This window comes from Octopus sinensis, linkage group LG2 (genome assembly GCF_006345805.1).
Source record: "Octopus sinensis linkage group LG2, ASM634580v1, whole genome shotgun sequence".
Classification (NCBI taxonomy): domain Eukaryota; kingdom Metazoa; phylum Mollusca; class Cephalopoda; order Octopoda; family Octopodidae; genus Octopus; species Octopus sinensis.
In genome coordinates, this window is record NC_042998.1 from 195849054 (window position 1) to 195873266 (window position 24213).

At 41.7% G+C, this 24213-nt stretch overlaps 1 protein-coding gene across 1 annotated transcript in view; it reads left to right on the top strand.

The window, feature by feature from the left end:
- The first annotated feature begins 101 nt into the window (after positions 1-101).
- LOC115228404 (arylsulfatase B) overlaps positions 102-24213 on the top strand; it is a 35360-nt gene continuing 11248 nt past the window's right edge. Inside the window, exons 1-6 of the mRNA XM_029798991.2 lie at positions 102-1106; positions 11539-11725; positions 13224-13390; positions 15939-16050; positions 18063-18158; positions 21406-21649. Coding sequence (XP_029654851.1) covers positions 834-1106; positions 11539-11725; positions 13224-13390; positions 15939-16050; positions 18063-18158; positions 21406-21649 — 1079 coding nt within the window. The 5' untranslated portion in view covers positions 102-833. The remainder of the gene's footprint in view (positions 1107-11538; positions 11726-13223; positions 13391-15938; positions 16051-18062; positions 18159-21405; positions 21650-24213) is intronic.

Here is a 24213-nt window from a genome sequence, read left to right on the forward strand (position 1 = left end):
CGCTTATATGTGTTCCATTGTTGTGACGTTTTGCACAGTCCGGTATTTAAACTTTACAAATCGCAACATAAGAGATTGTTTATTGCACGAACTTGAAATCAAAGTTCCTTGGTTCTAATTACGCCCTCACACGCACACACACACATAAATATTTATATATATATATGCGTTTGGACGCGTAAACGATGAAAGTAGTAGATTTAGTTAAGTTCACTTCCTATTAAGAAATCCGGTGTTTTAGTGTCAAAACACTCCTAAAAGTTTTGATAATGGCAACAACAATTCCACATGTGTTTGTTTGTCTAGTTTAAGATAAGCCGAAATGTGGTATTCACAATAGTCTACTAAACTTTAAAAGTATTTGAAGTGGAACATTTAATGCGGGTTAGCAAGTATATTCTATTACTGCATATACTTTATACGCACTTTCGACAAGTTGTGGGGCACCTGTGCACTGTATACAATAACTTCAAACTTTATTTTATTCAAAGATTTAAAGATTGTTGTAGTGTTAATTTTTTAGTTTTTGCAATTAATGTACATCTTTAATAATTTTTTCAAGTTTTATTTCGTAGATATATGTATGTGGTGCAACATAACACTTATATATAATACAAAATCGCATTAAAATCCAAATCGAAAACCGAACACTAACATAAGCGAGATTTATAAATAAAATCTTTATTTGCTTATAAGAAAGCAGCTGTCATTTGGTGTAAAAACATAAAGTATCCTAGTCATTGACATGTGACTCGTATTTAAATCAATATGTGTGTCAAAGAATAAAGGAATTACATTTATTTGTGACTTCAATGCGTTAACACTTAACGATCATGTCTTCTCCGCGCTGTGTTGCCCTCTTGGTGGTTTGCTTACTCGGTGCGAGCATAATTGCTATCGTGTCCCCTTCTGCAGTATCACAGCGACCAAATATTCTGCTTATTCTGGCTGACGACTATGGATTTCACGATATAGGGTACCATGGCTCGGAAATACAAACCCCGAATCTGGATAAATTGGCCGGAGAAGGTGTCAAGCTTGAAAACTATTACGTCCAGCCCATCTGTACCCCGACACGGAGCCAACTTATGTCCGGAAGATATCAGGTGAGTAATTTCGGCGAAGTTTTGTAATAGCTATCCTTCGAAGTTCCATACCACAAGCGAAAGGGAAGGGTACGGAAGCAGGGGACAAAGATATTTTAAAAAGGAAAAATTAAAATCCTTTTGGAAGAGAAATGTTTTTCAGAATTGCAATTTCCGTCGTATGAAGCGCAGAAATAAAGGGGGCGAGGAACTACCCTTTTTCTTCTTTATAAAGTTTGGAACTTCGAAGGACAGCTATTTAAAACCCTGCCAACTTTTTCGATGTTGTACAGTTTGACTATGTTAGTTGTTGTTTAGCTTCTCCATCATTATTATCGTTAACTATGGAGCCCTTCATGCCCAGAGATGGGCCCTTCTCAATAACGATCTTTGTTCGTTCTGAGTTCAAATTCCGCCGAGGTCGACTTTGCCTTTCATCCTTTCGGGGTCGATTAAATAAGAACCAGTTACGCACTGGGGTTGATATAATCGACTTAATCCGTTTGTCTGTCCTTGTTTGTCTCCTCTGTGTTTAGCCCCTTGTGGGTAGTAAAGAAATAGGTATTTTGCCTGCCGCTACGTTCTGAGTTCAAATTCCGCCGAGGTCGACTTTGCCTTTCATCCTTTCGGGGCCGATTAAATAAGAACCAGTTACGCACTGGGGTTGATATAATCGACTTAATCCGTTTGTCTGTCCTTGTTTGTCCTCTGTGTTTAGCCCCCTGTGGGTAGTAAAAAAATAGGTATACGATCTTTGTATTTTATATTTTTTTGAGAGTCGGGGTCCTTAGTCTCACCCTCAAGTTAACTTTCCTGGGCAAAATTAGTTTGGTGCCCCACCCACACATTTGTTTCCTCCTAACTTTCCTTAAAATGTGGGTTTGTTTTTTTTTAATTAATAACGAAATTTTATGCAGTTATGTCTCCGAGAGTGACGGTTACGATTATATTGATAAACTTAGATGTATTCGGTGGGGGTTCGAGTCCTCCGTGGCAACTCTGCAAGTGTCCTGGAGTGCCTCAATGGCCATTAAAAAGGTTTCCCAGTGACCCACACTTTTCAACCCAAGCTGGTTTTTTTCTTTTTTCTCTCTCTTTTTAATTTTCTGTTTTTTCTATTGTGTTCTTTGTTTTGTCTAATTTTCTAATTTTAATTTGTAAAACGATTAGTTATTATTTGTATATGCATATCATTAAATGTTTATATGTCATATATGAAAACAAAAACTTCTTGATATATTTTGCTATGGTTCCGGGTTCAGTTCCACTGCGTGGCACCTTGGGCAAGTGTCTTCTACTGTAGCCTCGGGCCGACCAAAGCCTTGTGAGTTAATTTGGTGGACGGAAACTGAAAGAAGCCCATCGTATATATGTATATGTGTGTATGTTTGTGTGTCTGTTTTTGTTCCCCCAACATCGCTTGACCACCGATGCTGGTGTGTTTACGTCCCCGTAACTTAGCGGTTCGGCAAAAGGAACCGATAGAATAAGTACTAGGCTTACAAAGAATAAGTCCTGGGATCGATTTGTTCGAGTAAAGGCGGTGCTCCAGCATGGCCGCAGTCAAATGACTGAAACAAGAAAGAGAATAAAAGAATATATATATATTCCCTCAGGCCTTCAAGCAGGCTATCCACATGCTAGAAATAACAGCCAAATCTCACAAAACTGCGATAATTTTTTTCGGAGTCAGATCCCCCGAAACCGAAAACGTAGAATTTCGTAAAAAAAAAAAAAAAAAAAAAATTTTTTTAAATCAATATATATCCATTTTACCCGAATTTATGATGGAAAAATTGGATTTTGTGTATTTTCCGAAAGTCACCTCCTCACGCCCCAGGGTCGTCAGCGCGTATTTTTTTCATGTTCGCATTTAGTCGAGCAAGTAGACCCCAGGACTTATTCTTTGTAAGCCTAGTACTTATTCTATCAGTCTCTTTTGCCGAGCCGCTAAGTTACGGGGAGGTAAACACACCAGCATCGGTAGTCAAGCGATGTTGGGGTATAAACACAAACATGCACACACACACACATATATGTATATACACACACACACACACACACACACATATATATATATATATATATATACATATATATGATGGGCTTCTTTCAGTTTCCGTCTACCAAATCCACTCACAAGGCATTGGTCGGCCCGAGGCTATAGTAGAAGACACTTGCCCAAGGTGCCATGCAGTGGGACTGAACCCGGAACCATGTGGTTGGTAAGCAAGCTAATTACCACACAGCCACTCCTGTGCCTTTTTTTTTTTTTTCGTTGAAAAATTGAAATTTTACAAACAAATTTTTTTCAGAATCGTAATTGTATTTTTCTACGTATTTTACAAAAAAAAAAAAAAGTAATTCCGGAAAAAGTGAAAAGTGGAGGAAGGTAAGAGGGAATTTAAATTTTGAAAATGCGATTTAAAATTTTATTTTTTTATTCTGAATCGGATCCTTCATAACCAAAAACGTGGGATTCGATTTTTTTATCGAATCAATATGTATATCCATTTTTTTATTGAATCAATATATATATATAAGGACTCCAAATTTGCCATCAAGATGTAGGACAAGATACTGTGATAGCCTGGGCTTCCAAGGCCCACAGCTCTTCAATATCCTCCCGAAGAACCTAAGAGACCTGCATGGGGTGGATGCAGATATCTTTAAAATGAAACTGGATCTCTTCTTGTCAGGTATCCCAGATGAACCAACTTCACGGCAGGAGGTGCAGATGAGGGCAGCTGCATCGAACTCTCTCATGCACCAAATGGCAGTTGCTAAAAAGCATTCGTGAGGTAAAATCATGTAGCAACACCAAATGGCGGTGCCCCAGCATGGCCACAGCTCGTGAGCTGAAACTAGAATCAATCAATCTATCAATCAATCCATTTTTTTATTGAATCAATAAATATCCATTTTACCCGAAGTTATGACAGAAAAATCGGATCTTGTGAATTTTCTGAAAGCTCCTTCTCCACCCCCCAGGGTCGTCAGCAGGCATTTTTTTTTTCCTATTCCATACACTTGTTAACACTCACCAGGCTGGTTAATTTTTTTTTTCTTTTTTGTTCCCGGGTGAAGGTCTTTATATTGACCAGTTTTGATTTTGATTTGGAAATTCTAGTTAAGACACCCGTACCGGTGACACGTAAAAAGCACCGTCTGAACGTAGCAGATGCCAGCGCTGTCTGACTGGTGTCCGTGTTGGTGACACATAAAAGCACCGACCGATTGTGGCCGTTTGCCAGCCTCCTCTGGCCCCTGTGCCAGTGGCACATAAAATAAAGCCCACTACACTCATGGAGTGGTTGGCATTAGGAAGGGCATCCAGCTGTAGAAACACTGCCAGATCAGACTGGAGCCTGGTGCAGCCTTCTGGCTTCCCAGATCCCGGTCGAACCGTCCAACACATGCTAGCGTGGAAAGCGGACAGTAAATGATGATGATGATGATGAAAGCACAGTGCAGGAACGGATGTTAACACAAAGCATCATAACCGATGCTTTTAAAATTCCGCCAATGCGGAAGAATTAAAGGCAAGATTAACAAAAGCAGGATTTAAATTCAAAACCGAATCGAACAGACCACTGCGGGCAGACGTTCCAGTCATTGATCTCTTTGTCTTTTACAGATTCCAGGTATCAGATGCTGTTAGGCACTGCTGGTCACAATGCGGGCAGACGTTCCAGTCATTGATCTCTTTGTCTTTTACAGATTCCAGGTATCAGATGCTGTTATGCACTGCTGGTCACAATGCGGGCAGACGTTCCAGTCATTGATCTCTTTGTCTTTTACAGATTCCAGGTATCAGATGCTGTTATGCACTGCTGGTCACAATGCGGGCAGACGTTCCAGTCATTGATCTCTTTGTCTTTTACAGATTCCAGTATCAGATGCTGTTAGGCACTGCTGGTCACAATGCGGGCAGACGTTCCAGTCATTGATCTCTTTGTCTTTTACAGATTCCAGGTATCAGTTGCTGTTATGCACTGCTGGTCACAATGCGGGCAGACGTTCCAGTCATTGATCTCTTTGTCTTTTACAGATTCCAGGTATCAGATGCTGTTATGCACTGCTGGTCACAATGCGGGCAGACGTTCCAGTCATTGATCTCTTTGTCTTTTACAGATTCCAGGTATCAGATGCTGTTAGGCACTGCTGGTCACAATGCGGGCAGACGTTCCAGTCATTGATCTCTTTGTCTTTTACAGATTCCAGGTATCAGATGCTGTTATGCACTGCTGGTCACAATGCGGGCAGACGTTCCAGTCATTGATCTCTTTGTCTTTTACAGATTCCAGGTATCAGATGCTGTTATGCACTGCTGGTCACAATGCGGGCAGACGTTCCAGTCATTGATCTCTTTGTCTTTTACAGATTCCAGGTATCAGATGCTGTTATGCACTGCTGGTCACAATGCGGGCAGACGCTCCAGTCATTGATCTCTTTGTCTTTTACAGATTCCAGGTATCAGATGCTGTTATGCACTGCTGGTCACAATGCGGGCAGACGTTCCAGTCATTGATCTCTTTGTCTTTTACAGATTCCAGGTATCAGATGCTGTTATGCACTGCTGGTCACAATGCACTTCCAATTCTCTCAGGCACTTGTGCTATTCTTTCCCCAAATTGCTTAACTAAATCATCTTCCCATCATCTTGGAGGCCTTCCAAGTAATCTATAATGGAATGGAAGGTTTATGATACCTGTGGAGTATCTCCTTTTCCCTTTACAATTATTCTTGTAGTTTCAAAGAGCTGGAAGGGTCGCCAATCTGATGAGAATGGCTCCTTAGTACATCACACAGTCAGTGCAATAAATATAAATAGAAGAATGCGTGTATGTGCCAGAGGGAAATAAGAGACACAACCGGGCAGAATGTTTAAGGGAAAATTTATTGATAGGTTAACATGTGTGATTGTGTGTGCGTCATATATACAGAATAATAGACAGGCCGTCATAAGAATAAGATGTATGCATGAGTATGTAGGCATAGATGTATGCACGTTAAGAACATACAAGGATGGCAATGAAGAAGAGACAGCGAAAGAGTCTGTAGCCATCGAAGTGAGGAGTAAGTTCATAGACATCATCATCATCATTGTTTAACGTCCGCTTTCCATGCTAGCATGGGTTGGACGGTTCGACCGGGGTCTGGGAAGCCAGGAGGCTGCACCAGGGTCCAGTCTGATCTAGCAGTGTTTCTACAGCTTGATGCCCTTCTTAATGACAACCGCTCCGTGAGTGTAGTGGGTGTGTTTTACGTGCCACCGGCATAGGGGCCAGAGGAGGCTGGCAAACAGCCACGATCGGTTGGTGCTTTTACGTGTCACCGACATGGACACTAGTCAGGCGGCGCTGGCATCTGCCACATTCGGACGGTGCTTTTTACATGTCACCGGCACAGGTGTCTTAACTACAATTTCCATTTGATTTTTATTTTGATGTTGGTATTGACGTACTTGACTCAACAGGTCTCCTCAAGAACAGCGGGTCACTACGATCCAAGGTTAGCACAGCAGGCCTTCCTGCGAGCCATGAAATCACTTCATTTATCGGGTCTTTGCAGTCAATTGTACTTGGTAGTTGAAATACTTTATCAAGAAGTTGCAGCAATGATGCAGAGCCGGTTGTGGTACATGTCATACGTGAAGTTGTGGCTGTGATGCTGCTGCCTGGGTCACTTGATACAGGAGTTCTTGCCGGTTGTATATTCGCTGTTGTTCCATGGTGAAGTAATTCACGAACAGTGGAGTGCTGTAACCTGGGCGAGTTGCTTATTGAGTTGTGTATGTAGAAATGTTGATGTTAGGATGATGGTAGCGACGGAGATGGAGGTCGCTGAATGCAGTTGGACGAAGTTGGTGCGTCTTAATGTGGCTGCTGTTATGTTGTTGCTGGGACTGGTGGTGTCTTGTGTGACCAGTGGCTAGACCTTAGAAGGTCTGGAACCAAAAGACATCGAGATGAGGAAAAGATGGGTTTTTATGAGGAGTTGTAGGCTCAAAACTGAGTTGAGAACATGCTGTCACACATGACCTTATTTAGGGGCTTTGGTTATATGCTGCATAATGGCATGATAGAGGAAGAGACAAATTGCACCAAAACCAACCAATCAGAGTAGTGGACACAACAGGGTCCAAAATGCGGCCAAAGGCTAGCTGTTATCTACTACATTCGTATGTATGTATATATAATAGAGAGGAGAGAAATTTCACTCGAGTGTGCGCTACAGACCTTTTCTTGCATAGACTCGGCAACTGAGTGGGTCCACCTGTGTTGTCTGTGATCCTTGCGACATGTCTGGCCCAGTGGAATTTGTGCTTTTGCTATTCTGCAATTAGATTATTCACTCCACTCCATTCTCGAATTCTCTCGTCATAATATTCCTGGTGTGAATCTTTCTGTGGCCCTTTTGTGTTGTCGCCAATCGATGTTGTCACGCATCGAGATTAGAATGCGTTTTAGAATTGTCAAAGTCATGCTTTAATGTTTTTAAAATTAAATAAAGATCAATTGAATAATGATTAATACACACATGACTTGTACATGTTAAACAAAATGAGTAATAGTAACATAATGTAAATAAAATGTCAGACGTTCTATTGCATGACTTTTGGCCAACTTTGTAGATATGTATGGAAGCACTCCATACATATGGACGATGAGGGTTCCGGTTGATCCGAATCAACGGAACAGCCCGCTCGTGAAATTAACGTGTAAGTGGCTGAGCACTCCACAGACACGTGCACCCTTAACGTAGTTCTCGGGGATATTCAGCGTGACACAGAGAGTGACAAGGCCGGCCCCTTGAAATACAGGTACAACAGAAACAGGAAGTAAGAGTGAGAGAAAGTTGTGGTGAAAGAGTACAGCAGGGATCACCACCATCCCTGCCGGAGCCTCGTGGAGCTTTTAGGTGTTTTCGCTCAATAAATACTCACAATGCCCGGTCTGGGAATCGAAACCGCGATCCTCCGACCGCGAGTCCGCTGCCCTAACCACTGGGCCATTGCGCCTCCAGATATGTATATACACACATACACACAATTCTTGATCAAAGTGCTGTACTGTGGGATTGAAATTCTACCTATGTGGTTGTGAATTGAACTTGCAAACCAGACAGCCGTGATTGTAGCCATAATGATGTTACAAAATGTTGGCCATTAGTTGTTTATTTCTGTAGAAACCGGAGATCGTTTGGTGTTGAATATGTGTTCAATAAGCCAACATTACAAAACAAGTCACCATGCGATCAGGCGACCGGTAATAAAGGCACAATTTGGGCTAGAAAAAAATGTCACAAATTAATTTATGGGATGCAGACAAAGCCCCTGTGACTTTATTACCATGACTCTTTTACCTGTGACTTTTTTTTTACCTGGATTCTGTGATCAGGATATCTGATTTGTATGCACCATCTATTGTGTGATTGATTGTTGTTTGTTAAAGGCTTCGATTTTCCTGTCATCTGATGGATGAGGATGTCAGCATGACCCATTTCAAAATGTTGTGGTTTTGATTGAAAACCAATAACAATAACTCTGAGCACCTTTTCAAACTCCACCTGTCTAACACCCGTGGACATGTTTACAAAGTCATAAAACAGCACAGCTTCTTCCATGACTTTCGGAAACATTTTTTCACGCTGAGAGTTGCCGAAGGATGGAACAAACTGCCGGCATCAGTAGTTAGTTGTCGGAGCACTGTACCCTTCAAAACTTCCATGCTTCCTGAGATTCGCCAACACTACACCTGATCTTTCTCCCCTCCATACACACACAAGCATGTATCTGACTCATACATTGTTCACTTTCCAGACATTTGTACATTACTGCATATACTTGTATACAATAATTGTATACAATAATTTCATTTTTATATTATAACTAGCAGTATCGCCCGGCGTTGCTCAGGTTTGTAAGGGAAATAACTATAAAGCATTTTTAGAGAGTTATAGCCAAAAAATAGAAAAAAAATGGAAAAAAATTATGGTAAATTTTTTTTTTAGTTAAAAACGGTGGAGTTGCGTCCCCTAGACAGTTTGCGGTTTGTGTTTCTGATTCTCGACCCCATGTCGAATTTATCGATTTTTTTCAGAACTGGGGGAACTTTTCAAAATTTTCGCTGCGTTAGTTTTGAATTATGACATTGGGCTATGTGTGTGTCAAGTTTCATCAGAATCGGTTGAAAGCCGTGGTCAGGGTGAGGGTACAAGCAAACAGACACACAGAAAACGCACAGACAAACTGCCGTTTATACAGAGAGAGATAATTGTTTCAAGTTTTGACATGGGGCCAGCAGTTTAACAGGTAGAGGATAAGTTGATTATATTGACCCCAGGGGCATAGTTGGAGTGGGGCAAGCAGGACACCACTTTGGGGGAGGCGCAATTTTGGCCAGGATTATTTTCTAATTAAGCCATTAAAAAAAATTTGGTTGTTGGGGGCACAATTTTGATGCTTGCACTGGGTGCCATTTACCCCAGCTACACCCCTGATCGACCCCACCACCACCTCAGTACTTAACTGATATTTTATTTTATTGGCCCCAAAAGCGATGAAAGGCAAAGTTGATCTCAGCAAGATTGGAATGCAGAATGTAAAATGCCAGTGTGTAAGAATTCTACCATTTTGCCAATAATAATGGTAATAATAATAATAAATGCCCTGATACAGTACCAGCAGTGGCTCTCATGGCTCCTGATCTTAACTGATTGGAAGTGTTATCATGTACATTGTTTTGTCTTGGTATAAAAGATGGGCTACAGCAAATATTCTGCTCAATACCACAGATTCGCTTGTCAGTTGTTTGACCGTAACCGGTTGAGCATGTCCCTTAGTGGCTGACGATATGTGCATCTCTGATCACGAGCAGAAGTAGTAGGGGAGTATCATAGCCATGTGTTGAAAGGAATTCTTGGAGGTTTGGATAATTCACCTCTGGAAACATGAGTGCTTCGTTCAACATCTCCAAACAATCCTTATTCAGGGACCTTTTGAGCGGGATGGGTTACTCGACCAGAAGAAAATTCTAACTGGGTCCCACCTGCAAGGTCATGCGCTGTTTATCTTGATATGAGATCACCATGTCGCACACATATGGTTGTGATGCATGTGCCTGGTGTACCCTTATCAGACGGGTAGTCATGATGGGCATATTGGGCTTTGTATATTTGTACCCCAGTATCACTTTGATGGCATGCACTGCTCTCTCTCTCAATAATAATAATAAAAGTTTCGAATTTTGGCACAAGGCCTCATCATTTAACATCCGTTGTCCATGCTGGCATGGGTTGGACTAACAAACTACATATTTGCAAAACGAAATTCTTAACCAGACAATTTTTACTGCCATTCATTTGTTTTGTCTTTTTCCCACTTGACTGATTTGGCTGTGCCAGGAGACAGGCACATACACACACACATATAGAATGGGCTTCTTTCAGTTTCCATCTACCAAATCCACTTGCAGGGTCTGGGTCAGCCCACTGTTATAGTAAAATATATTTACCCAAGGTGCCACGCAGTGGGACTGAACCTGGAACCATGTGCTTGGGAAGTAAATTTCTTATTACACAGCCATGCCTCCTGTGCCTATGGTTAATCAATAATAATCAGGTGACAAGCTGCTTAATCTTAACCATTAATAACCAACAGCTGTTGAATCTTCTATCACTGGTTCTTGACTGAAGACTGTGCACTTGGATTCCTCTTCAGGCCACCCCCCACCCCCACCTGTTGTTGACAAATGCCTCCTGTCAACTGCCACCTGACCTGTTAGCCAATCTGATCTCTGTAGTCTTGACCATTGGTACATTGGGGTCACCTTCTTTCAAGTGATTCTATGGTTTATGTCCTCTGTTCTGTGGAACAGCTGGATAAAAACATGTCCTCAAGTATTTGCATATTATAAATTAAAAAATGTTTAAAGCATTAATTATGCTAACCATGATGATGATGGTTATCATAATTTCTGCGAGCTGCCAGAAACGTTAGCACGCCGGGCGAAATGCTTAGCGGTATTTCATCTGCCGTTACATTCTGAGTTCAAATTCCACCGATGTCGACTTTACCTTTCATCCTTCCGGGGTCGATTAAATAAGTACCAGTTACACACTGGGGTCGATATAATCGACTTAATCCGTTTGTCTATCCTTGTTTGTCCTCTCTGTATTTAGCCCCTTGTGGGTAGTAAAGAAAAAGGTATACGTATATCTGAATGTCACTCTCTTTTAAAGTCAAATAGTCAAAGATCTCCATTTTCTCTAGACATGGCTTATTACAATGATTTCAACATTAGGAAATACTAAAATCATCTGGGTGTGTGTGTGGGTGAAATTACTTAGCAACACCATCTGCTTAGAAAACAATAGTCAAGTTAATATAAACTAAATTGTGACCTGATTAACTTCAGTTTATGAATAAATGTCATGTTATTCTTTTTAGATTCACACTGGACTACAGCACTCTATTATTTGGCCAGAGCAACCAAACTGCCTGCCTCTTGATAGCCCCACTCTAGCAGATAAAATGCGAGAGAGCGGATATTCTACCCATATTGTGGGTAAATGGCATCTGGGATTTTATAAAAAAGAATGTCTTCCAACTAACAGGGGTTTCGATTCTTATTTTGGTAAGTACAACAAAGGAACCATTTTTAATTTTCTTTTACGGTATTAAATGGAATCAAGGGTGTGAGACTTATTCTGATTACTTTGGACCCATTTTTTTTTCTTTTACTACCCACAAGGGGCTAAACGTAGAGGGGTCAAACAAGGACAGACAAAGGGATTAAGTTGAGTACATCGACCCCAGTGCGAAACTGGTACTTTATTAATCGACCCTTGATTACTTTTTTTATTCCAGTGGACATCAAAATAAAAATTCAAATGGAAATTGTAGTTAAGACACTCGTACCGGTGACATGTAAAAAGCACCGTCCGAACGTGGCAGATGCCAGCGCCGCCTGACTGGCGTCCGTGTCGGCGACACGTAAAAGCTCCAACTGATCGTGGCCGTTTGCCAGCCTGCACTGGCCCCTGTGCCAGTGGCACGTAAAAAACACCCACTACACTAAACGGAGTGGTTGGCGTTAGGAAGGGCATCCAGCTGTAGAAACACTGCCAAATCAGACTGGAGCCTGGTGCAGCCTCCATGGCTTACCTGACCCCGGTCGAACCGTCCAACCCATGCTAGCGTGGAAAACGGACATTAAATGATGATGATGATGATGGACCCCCATAGCTATTCAATGTTTAACCCTTTAGTGTTCAGATTATTCTATCAAACATAATACCTATTGATTCCCATTGATTTGAATTAATCATGCATTATCTCATATCTTCAAGATCTTGATGGTGTAATTACTTAATGTAGAATAACATTGTAGGGTAGGTGTGAGAGCCTGGATCTGGCCAGTTTGAACATAAAACAGGTAGAATACTTTTGGCCGGATATGGCCGGTTTAAATACTAAAATTCCTATTTTGTTTCCCACACGTTAACTTGTATAGGTTGAACAATGGAAAATGTTAGGGAAAGAAACCCAACCAATTCCTGTGATACATACATCTAAACCAAAATTTTTCAGGGGTCCTTAAAATACTACTCTTTTACTTTTTTTACTTGTTTCAGTCATTTGACTGCGGCCATGCTGGAGCACCGCCTTTTATCGAGCAACTCGACCCCGGGACTTATTCTTTTGTAAGCCCAGTACTTATTCTATCGGTCTCTTTTGCCGAACCGCTAAGTGACGGAGACATAAACACACCAGCATCGGTTGTCAAGCAATGCTAGGGGGACAAACACAAACATACACGCACACATATATATACATATATACGACGGGCTTCTTTCAGTTTCCATCTGCCAAATCCGCTCACAAGGATTTGGTCGGCCCGAGGCTATAGTAGAAGACACTTGCCCAAGGTGCCACGCAGTGGGACTGAACCCGGAACCATGTGGTTGGTAAACAAGCTACTTACCACACAGCCACTCCTGCGCCTATGTGTGGATTTCCATTTTCCTATTTTAAAAAATGGCCCCCAAAAATCTTACATGACCCTCAGGGGTCATATAGACCGTAGTTGAGAACCATTGTCCTAAATAGAGATAACCATCTTCAATTTCCAGGTTATTTAACTGGTTCTGAAGACTATTACACCCACAAACACTGTGCAGGATTCTGTGGCTTTGATCTGCGAAACAACTTGGAGCCTGTAAGAAACAACACGGAATACTCTGCATTTTTATTTGCCAAAAAAGCAATCAATGTCATTGAAGACCACGACACCACTAAGGTAAGTATTTATATCGAACAATGCATTTCTGATGTAAGCTACAGGTGTGGCTGTGTGATTCACAAGTTTGCTTCCAAACTACATGGTCTCGGGTTCAGTTTCACTGCATGGCACCTGAGGTAAATGTCTTCTAATAAAGCCCTGGGCTAACCGAAGCCTTGTGAGTTTTGATAGACAGAAACTGAAAAATACCATCTTACATATATGTATCTATGTGGGTGCATGTGTGTGTGAGTGTATATATATATATATACACACACGGAGGCAATGTGGCTGATGCCAGTGTCACATAACTGGCACCCATTACATTCTTGGGGTGGTTGGCATTAGGAAGGGCATCCAGCCATAGAAACCCTGCCAAATCAGACTGGAATCTGGTGCAGCTTCTCAGCTTACCAGCCCTGGTCAAACCATCAAACCCATACCAGCATGGACAACAGATATTAAATGATGATGATGTACGTATGCATGTGCGAGTGTATATATATATATATATATATATATCATCATCATCATCATTTAACGTCCGCTTTCCATGCTGGCATGGGTTGGACGATCTCACTGAGGACTGGCAAACTAGATGGCTGCACCAGGCTCCAATCTGATCTGGCAAGGTTTCTAAAGCTTGATGCCCTTCCTAACGCCAACCACTCCGAGAGTGTAGTGGGTGCTTTTACGTGCCAATGGCACAGGGGCCAGTCAGGTGGTACTGGCAATGGCCACGCTCAAATGGTGCCTTTTATGTGCCACCTTCACAGGAGCCAGTCCAGCAGCACTGGCAACAACCTCGCTCGAATGTGTGTGTGTGTGTATATGAGACCATAACTTCGTGGCCTATGCCAGTGGCATAACCAGCCCACTTATGCGTACCTTTCTTTCATTGGACACTAAACTCTGCTTGCGAAGACATGTTAAGGCAAGTGAAATCAAAATCAAATTCGATGACTGGCATCTGTTCTAGTGGAGTGCTTAACAGCACCATCCGAGGGTGGTTGTTGCCAGAGCGGCTAACTGGCTTCCATACCAGTGGCACATAAAAGGCACCATTCGAGCGTGATTGTTACTAGCGACACCTTACTGGCACTTGTGCCAATGGCATGTGAAAAAAGATTCGAGTGAGGTCGTTGCCAGTCCCGCCTGACTGGCCCCCATGCCGGTGGCACGTAAAAGCACCCACTACACTCTCGGAGTTGTTGGCATTAGGAAGTGCATCCAGCTGTAGAAACTCTGCCAGATCAAGATTGGAGCCTGGTGCAGCCATCTGGTTCGCCAGCCCTCAGTCAAACCGTCCAACCCATGCCAGTATGGAAAGCGGACGTTAAACGATGATGATGATGATATACACACCCGATGATATACACACCCATATATACATACTATTTTACTGAAGCTGAAAAATACTTCAGTCTGTCACTCAGAAATTCACAAGACCATTCATCAGTCAGTTGTGATAACCATTCATTAGTCTTTTCCAGCCTCAATAAAATAATATTTTACTCTATTTTTGGAGTTCAAGTCCTGGTTTCTTTCTACATTGCTCTACACCCACATGCTCACTTGTACGTGTGTGTTATAAAGATATATATATATATATATATATATATATATATATATACATACATATACATGTGTGTCTACTTTTCTTGATGTAATGCAATAGTTGTGAATGTCATTGCCATGCAGCTGGGTCCATTTCCAATCTGCCATGAAAATATGTCCGGCCATACTTGGGAGGAGTTGAGGTTTGATGTCAGGAAAGGTAAGCAGCCGTAGAAAACCTGCCTCAACAAATTCCATCTGACCCATACAAGCACAGAAAAGTGGATGTTAAGACAATGATGACGGTGATGATGGATTAATGGTCACAAATGAAAATTTTAATTAAATGCAGAATGCAATGGAGAGTGTCTCTGATCTTTGGCAATGTGTTCACAGCTATGTGTTTCTGCCTTGTTAAACCTTCTCAGCAAAACATTGTGTAACAAAGACTGGCAGGTTGACCAATTTGGGGAACAAGGTTGAAACTGTTCATGTATTCCATACAAGAAAATTAAACACTTTCAGAAGTTTCTGTATCACCTATCAATTTCTTCTCTCTCTCTCTCTCTCTCTCCTCTCTCTCTCTCTCTCTCTCTCTCTCTCTCTCTCTATCTATCTATCTATCTATCTATCTATCTATCTATCTATCTATCTATCATCTATCTATCATCTATCTATCTATCTATCTATCTATCTATCTATCTATCTATCTATCTATCTATCTATCTATCTATCTATCTATTTATCTATCTATCTATATATATATATATATATATATATATATATATAAATATATAAATAAATAAATAAAAGCAAGGAAAAATTGTAAAAAAGCAGAATGCTAAATTGAAAGAAAATTTTTATGAAAATGGGTGTATGGAAAAAGTTTTTGAAAATTTGATAATATATATATCATCATTTAGCGTCCGTTTTCCATGCTAGCATGGGTTGGATATATATATTAATTCAAACCGGTCCCACTTTAATGTTGTCCCCTTGTCTGTTTCAGCCACTTTTCCTCTACGTCCCCTTCCAGTCTGTCCATGCCCCTCTCCAGGTACCAGACAAATACATTGCACCTTATCGTCACATCAAAGACAGGAATAGACGAATCTATGCAGGTAAGTTCTTCACCATTTCTCTTCACCCCCCACCCCAACACCCCTTAACCAAAATCATCATCTATACCACCCAATGTCACTTATTAAAATAGTATTTTCTTCCCTTTTTTTTTCTTTTCTTTGTCTTTCCAGGTCTGGAGGAAGTGATGGCATTCATGCCCTTCCCAGGCCTTCATGGATCCCTCCCGTCCCTATGAGGTGTTTAGAGTTTAACTAGAATCTGTGGCTAGGTGCAAGTATTGGTGTTTGGTAAGAAGCTTGCTTCCCAACCACATGGTTCTGGGTTCAATCCCACTGCGTGGCACCTTGGTCAAGTGTTTTCTACTATGGCCTTGGGCTGTCCAAAGCCTTGGGAGTGGATTTGGTTGACAGAAACTGAAAGAAGCCTGTTTCTGTGTGTGTGTGTATGCTCACACACACATGTATATATACATACACATACATGTATATATTTTTATTTATGTATACACACACACACACATACATATATATATATATACACATGCACAAACTGGCGTTGGTTTGTTTACATCCCGGTAACCTAGCAGAGACTGATAGAATAAGTATCAAGCTTAAAAAAGAATAGCAAAAGTAAGTCCTGGGGTCAATTCATTCGACTGAAAGGTCTTCGAGGCATTGCCCCAGCATGGCCACAGTCTAACGACAGATTCCAGTGAATCAAGTAAATATGATTATTAGTCAAAAAATTATATTGTTGTAATTACTTGATCAAGGGAGAAAACTTCAGACACATTTCAGTGTTATTATGACCTTGTTAAGCAAATTAATAGAATTGGTGTGAACTTTCTCATTGCCCTGATGAGAGGTCAGCAAAATACAGTTCAGAGATGACCATCACCCTGTGGCCTCCTGTGTGCTGGGTCAAAGCTGAAGAATTCCAGTAGCATCCTTTATCTGCTCCCATTATTGGCTTGCTGTGCTTACCTTGGATCGTAGGGCGACCTGCTGTGCTTGAGGAGACCTATTGAGTCAAGTACATCAAAATAAAAATCAAATGGAAATTGTAGTTGTGATACCTGTGCCGGTGGCACGTAAAAAGCACCATTTGAACATGGCTGATGCCAGCGCTGCCTTGACTGGCTTCCGTGCCGGTGGCACGTAAAAAGCACCAACTGATCGTGGTCATTGCCAGCCTCCTCTGGCCCCTGTGCTGGTGGCACGTAAAAAGCACCAACCGATAGTGGTCGTTGCCAGCCTCCTCTGGCCCCTGTGCCAGTGGCACATAAAAAGCACCAACTGATCGTGGTCATTGTCAGCCTCCTCTGGCCCCTGTGCTGGTGGCACGTAAAAAGCACCAACCGATAGTGGTCGTTGCCAGCCTCCTCTGGCCCCTGTGCCAGTGGCACATAAAAAGCACCAACCGATAGTGGTCGTTGCCAGCCTCCTCTGGCCCCTGTGCCAGTGGCACATAAAAAGCACCAACCGATAGTGGTCGTTGCCAGCCTCCTCTGGCCCCTGTGCTGGTGGCACGTAAAAAGCACCCACTACACTCACGGAGTGGTTGGCATTAGGAAGGGCATCTAGCTGTAGAAACTCTGCCAGATCAGACTGGAGCCTGGTGCAACCTTCCAGCTTCCCAGACCCCAGTCAAACCGTCCAACCCATGCTAGCATGGAAAACGGACGACGACGATGATGATGATGATGATGATGATTGCCTCTCACCCTGTATCTTTATTTTTTAGGTGCAATTCCTTAGAATATTTAATTCTAAAAATATAAGAGGATTTTTTTTAAAACGTCAAATGTTTATGAGGGTCGAAAGGGATCCAGAGTTTAAAAAAAAAGGGATTGAGACCCCCTGATATAGACTAACATTTCTCTGTCCACTTTTGATGAAAGTAAACTTTTTCCTCTCTGCAATTTAAGAATCTCTCCATCTTCCTTCTTTTGTTATGTTTGTTCCGTAAATATTCTCAACCATTTAAATTTTAAGAATTTATGTCATAATGAAAATTCTTTAGAAAATGAATTCTCTTGTTTCCCCGTCAGGAATGACAGCCTGCATGGATGAAGCTATTGGCAATATTACCAACGCTATGAAGAAGAAAGGCTTATGGAATAACACTGTCCTGGTTTTCTCTACAGGTTTGTCCTTTTATCTTTTATTTATCACAGTTATTAGACTGCGGCCATGCTGGGGCAGTGCCTTCAAGAGTTTTAGACAAACCAATCCCATTATTTGTGGGTTTCTTTAAAGTTTGGTCTCCTTTGCCAAACCACTAAGTTAAACAAACCGGCTGTTAAGTGATGCTGGCCGGGAGTGGGTGACAGCAGCAGCCTGACACATGCAATGGGCTTCCTCACAGTTTCCATTTAACAAATTCACAATATTTAACCCTTTCGATACCAACCCCGCTGAAACCTGCTCTGGCTCTGTAATACAAATGTCTTGTTTTCATAAGTTCTGAATTAAATTCTTCCACCAAACCTTAGTCACAATTTATGTTCCTAACACTAGCTTAATGATAACCAAGTTATTTTACTAAATTCTTTGTTATATTTAAAATTGATTGAAAGAAACACAGAACATCTCAACAGAAAACAGTCAGAAAACAGCACAGCTCCCATGACTTCAGGAAACATTTTTTCACGCTGAGAGTTGCTGAAGCATGGAACAAACTGCCGGCATCAGTTGTTAGTTGTTGGAGCACTGCATCCTTCAAAACTTCCATGCTTCCTGAGATTCACCAACACTACACCTGATTTTCTCCCCTCCATACACACGCAAGCATGTATCTGACTCATACGTTGTTCGCTTTCCAGACATTTTTACATTACTGCATGTACTTTATATGCACTTTCTGACAAGTTGTGGTGCACCTGAGCACTGTATACAATAATTTCATTATTATTATAAATACAGTAACGAAAGGGTTAAATAGAGGATAATTCAAAACATGGGTGCAACTCTATTTCTGACCTCAAATGTACCGTGTCAGTGTTCCGGTTAATTAATCATCTGCATATGACTAAAGTTAATTAGTCTGTCTCTCGTTAACAATGCTGTTCAGTGTTAATAAGGTCAGCCCATAACTCTATTGTGTTTACATTTTTTAATAAACCAGTAGGAGTGGCTGTGTGGTAAGTAGCTTCGTAGAGAAGCTGGATGACCAGTGAGAGGAGCCCATGCCCTGGACAGAGGACGAGGATTGGCTTTCACAAGTGACTACGAAGGTCATATCGGACGTCGCTATGCTCAGGGTGATGGGCGCCTTCTCGAAGGACATGTTCAGATTTACATTCTGGGGCCCCGACCTGGATCTGGAGGAGTGCCTAAGGGTAGCGTACAGCCTGGTCGGGGAGGAAGGAACTTAATTGCCTCAACTGTGTGTTTTAAATTGCAAAAACTATTGTAAGCGGTTTAATGCCTCATTTTGTATTTTTCTGAAGAACAATGTTTTAGAGAAGCAAAAGTCGGCTGGCGCTTTCTGTCTTCTCCCATCCTTATCATCCTTGTTTCATTATCATTCACTTCATTAATGTCCTTGTCCAGCCCGCAAAACTACTTTACTCTATGTACTGCCTTTATGACAAATATAATGTAATAAAGTAGCCCCGACCCAATGGAGGAACAATATTTGGGATTTTTAAAAAGCTTGCCAAGGGACGAGACATGACCTGAAATGGACTCCTTCCCTGTGGACATATTCCGCTTCCGATCGAGGTACCCTGATCTGACACTATCAGAGTGCCTGAGTGATACTTCGTGACGGGTCGGGTGACAGCAGGGTGGTAAATTGTAAAAGTAAGAGGATGTGTGCCTCATACTGAAGAGACATATCTTTATATATAAAAGTGAGGTTGTGTGCTGTCTGTCTCCTACGATTTAGATTCCTAACTACTCCCACATTTTGCGGTGCAGTTTAACCAAAAGCGGGTATCTTATAGTCGTGATTCATATCGAGCCTTTCTGGGTATTAGCGCGCGTCTACGATGAGTCTACGATTTTAAAAATAATTTACCATCATTTTTTTCCATTTTAATGCATTTTTTCGCTATTATATAAGGGAAGTAACTCTCTAAAAAGTCTACGATGAGTCAACGATTTAAAAAAAAATTTACCATCATTTTTTTTCCATTTTTAATGCATTTTTTGCTATTTTTTGGCTATAACTCTCTAAAAATGCTTATATAGTTATTTCCCTTACAAACCCGAGCAACGCCGGGTGATACTGCTAGTGGTCCATAAGAAGAAAATTGTAAGAGGCCAAGTGCCTTATTTCAAGGACCTGGTGTCATTTGAGGTGAGAGGCTTACTGCCTCATTGTAAGACCTTGAGTTCAAAAGAAATATTGGTAAGAGGTTTATTGCCTCAAATTGTAAGTTCACAAAAGAACAATCTTTTTCTGAATACCCCAGCTTATCCAAATTCTCACTTAAGCATTTACTTATAGAACCAAGTGCACCAATTATTGTTGGTATAAATATAAATTTTCAATCTGGATTTAGAAGCTGGAATCTTTGAAGCAGATGTCCATACTTACTTTATTTCGTTTTTGGATTTGGTTCGCAAGATTCTTTGTATGAGTTCCTGTGTTGAAGCATATTGTGTTGTGTCTGGGGAGAGTCATTTTCTTTTTGTGCCTTATAATGTAACACACTCACCGATAAAATTTCCACTTTTTTCTTATTTTTGTTTTCCTAAAATTTTCGTTGCAACCTTTTCTTCTTGCAACCTTTTCAATAGTTTTGCAAGATGCAACAAAAACTTCAGGAAAATAAAAATAAGAAATAAGTGGAAATTTTACCGGTGAGTGTGTTACATTATAAGGCACAAAAAGAAAATGACTCTCCCCAGACACAATAGAATTTGTTCCAAGTGTTTTACTACTATTGATGGTAACCGTTTTAGAGTCAAGGGCTTTTAACTTGGAACTGATGAGAATGAAAGTAAAATACTGTAACACTTTAGTTCTATCTTCTACTGTTGTTACCATGTCCTTTACCACAACAACAGCAATAATAATAAAAATCTATTTCTTTATTACCCACAAGGGGCTAAACACAGAGGGGACAAACAAGGATAGACAGACACGCGGATTAAGTCGATTATATCGACCCCAGTGCGTAACTGGTACTTATTTAATCGACCCCGAAAGGATGAAAAGCAAAGTCGACCCCGGCGGAATTTGAACTCAGAACGTAGCGGCAGACGAAATACCGCTTAGCATTTCGCCCGGAGTGCTAACGTTTCTGCCAGCTCGCTGCCTATACTTTTATATATATGTATCTATATTGTTTCTCTAGTTGTCATTTATTTTGTTTTATTTTCCGGACATTAATTAATAATTTTCTGAACTTCTCTTTATCTTTTTTTTTCATCTATTTTTAGATAATGGAGGTCAAATTCTGGAAGGGGGCAACAACTGGCCCCTTCGAGGGTGGAAGGGGTCCCTTTGGGAAGGTGGACTTCATGGCGTTGGTTTTGTTACCAGTGAGTTGCTGAAAACGAAAGGAACCAGCTCCAAAGCCTTAATACATGTCTCAGACTGGTTCCCAACATTGGTCAACTTGGCTGGAGGTTCTCTGAATGGAACCAAACCCCTCGATGGCTTTGACCAGTGGTCAACTATCAGGTAATACGTTTTGTTCATCTTTTTTATTTTGCTACTTCTATGCTAACTACAATTGTAGTTGAGATACCTGTGCTGGTGGCACATAAAAAGCTCCATCCGAATGTGGCTGATGCCAGCGCCACCTTGACTGGCTTCCGTCCCGGTGGCACATAAAAAGCACCAACCGATCGTGGCCGTTGCCAGCCTCGCCTGGCACGTAAAAAGCACCCACTACACTTACAGAGTGGTTGGCGTTAGGAAGGGCATCCAGCAGTAGAAACACTGCCAGATCAGACTGAAGCCTATTGCAGCCTCCTGGCTTTCCAGACCCCAGTCGAACCGTCCAATCCATGCCAGCAGGGAAAACGGACATTAAACGACGACGACGACGATGATGATGATGATGATGATGCTAACATTCCATGAAGAAGTTTAATTTTTTTTCTTTATTTCTCTGCTGTTTTCTTAACTTACTTTTACTTACTTTTACTTTTACTAGTTTCAGTCATTTGACTGTGGCCATGCTGGAGCACCACCTTTAGTCGAGCAAATCGACCCCAGGACTTATTCTTTGCATGCCTAGTACTTATTCTATCAGTCTCTTTTGCCGAACCGCTAAGTGATGGGGACGTAAACACACCAGCATCGGTTGTCAAGCAATGCTAGGGGGACAAACTCAGACACACAAACACACACACACATACGTATATATATATACATATATACGACGGGCTTCTTTCAGTTTCCGTCTACCAAATCCACTCACAAGGCATTGGTCGGCCCGGGGCTATAGCAGAAGACACTTGCCCAAGATGCCATGCAGTGAGACTCTGAACCCAGAACCATGTGGTTGGTTAGCAAGCTACTTACCACGTGTTCACATATATATCTATGCGTGTGTGTGTGTGTATACACATACATACATATTATCATCATCATCATCATTTAGCATCTGCTTTCCATGCTGTCATGGGTTGGACAGTTTGGTTGATTGAAAACTGGTAAGCTGGAGGCCTCTCCATTTTTTTTTTTTTGTATCTCCACTGTTTTCTTAACTCTCTATGTGTGTTCACACGCACACACATAATCATCATCATCGTTCAATGTCCGTCTTCCATGCTGGCATGGGTTAGAAGGCTTGACTGAGGTCTGGAGAGCCAGAAGGCTGCGCCAGGCTCCAATCTGATCTGGCAAGGTTTCTAAAGTTGGCAGCAGGAGTTGTTCCCCTTGTGCTTTAAATCTTTTTTTTTTCTTTTCGTTTCAAGTATTTTTCATCGCAAAATACCCAAGGATTTGGGGAAGTGGGGTTGCCTCTGTAGGCCAAGATTGTGGTTTCGTGGTTTGGACTATTCTGCTCACGACTGTAAGGTCGTCGGTTCGATTCTCGGCATCGCGTTGTGTCCTTGAGCAAGACACTCTTTATCCCATGTCACTCAACTCCATTCTGCAAACCAAAATGAGTTGGACTTGTATTTTTAAAGGGCCAGTCCCATCCTGTGTCTCGGCGAATCTCCCCCAGAACTACATTAAGGCTTCACATGTCTGTGGAGTACTCAGCCACTTGCATGTTAATTTCTCAAGCGGGCTGTCCCAGCGTCTGCATCAGCTGGAGCCGTGGTCGTCGTGAGCGACGGAGGACCAGTTAACACGGTATAATAATATCAACATTAGTAGAATATTGCAACAGGCATGACTGTGTGGTTCCGTGTTCGATCCTGCACTGACACCTTGATTGACTCGGGCCAAGATAAAAACCGATTTACTCAAGGTGCCACACAGTAGGACCGAACTCACACCCACATGGTTGTGAAGCGGAATGCTTTAAACACACATTCATGCTTGCTGTGTTGTTTTATTAATGTTGTTATTGTTTGTAAAACTACCTTGTCGATTGTAAGCCACCATCATCATCATCATCATCATCATCCTTGTTTAGCGTCCGCTGTCCATGGGTTGGACAGTTTGACCAGGGTTAGCAAGCTGAAGGGCGTCGCCGGACTCCAGTCTAATTTGGCAGGGTTTCTACGGCTGGATGCCCTTCCTAATGCCAACCACTCCGAGGGTATAATGGGTATCTTCCACGACTTCGATTTTCCTTGGCTTGGTGGGTCTTCTTCTAAAGCACGACATACTGAAAAAGATGCCCAACACTCGAAAGGAGCTTTTCGCGTGCCACTGGCATCGGCCACTTTGCCTCAGTGAGGCCCAACGATCGAAAGGTACTTTTTTCGTGCCACCAACATCCGTCACGACTACGTAATTTTAAAATACTTTACATGAAAAATATTCAAGTTTAGACACAAGGCCAGCAATTTCAGGGTACGGGAAAGTTGATTGCATCGACCTTCAATGGTCAACCGGTACTTATTTTATCGACCCCGAAAGGATGAAAAGCAAAAATGCAACCAAGGACGAGATGCGTCTAAGTATTTCGCCCGGAGTGCTTAACCATCTTGCCAAGCTCGCCGCCTTTACACGAAAAAAATATAGATTTATTATCGTAAAAAAAACCCCCAAGAGCCATATGCAAGGGGAACAACTCATATTGTCAACTTCAGTAGACGAATAAGTGTGTCTACAAGAAC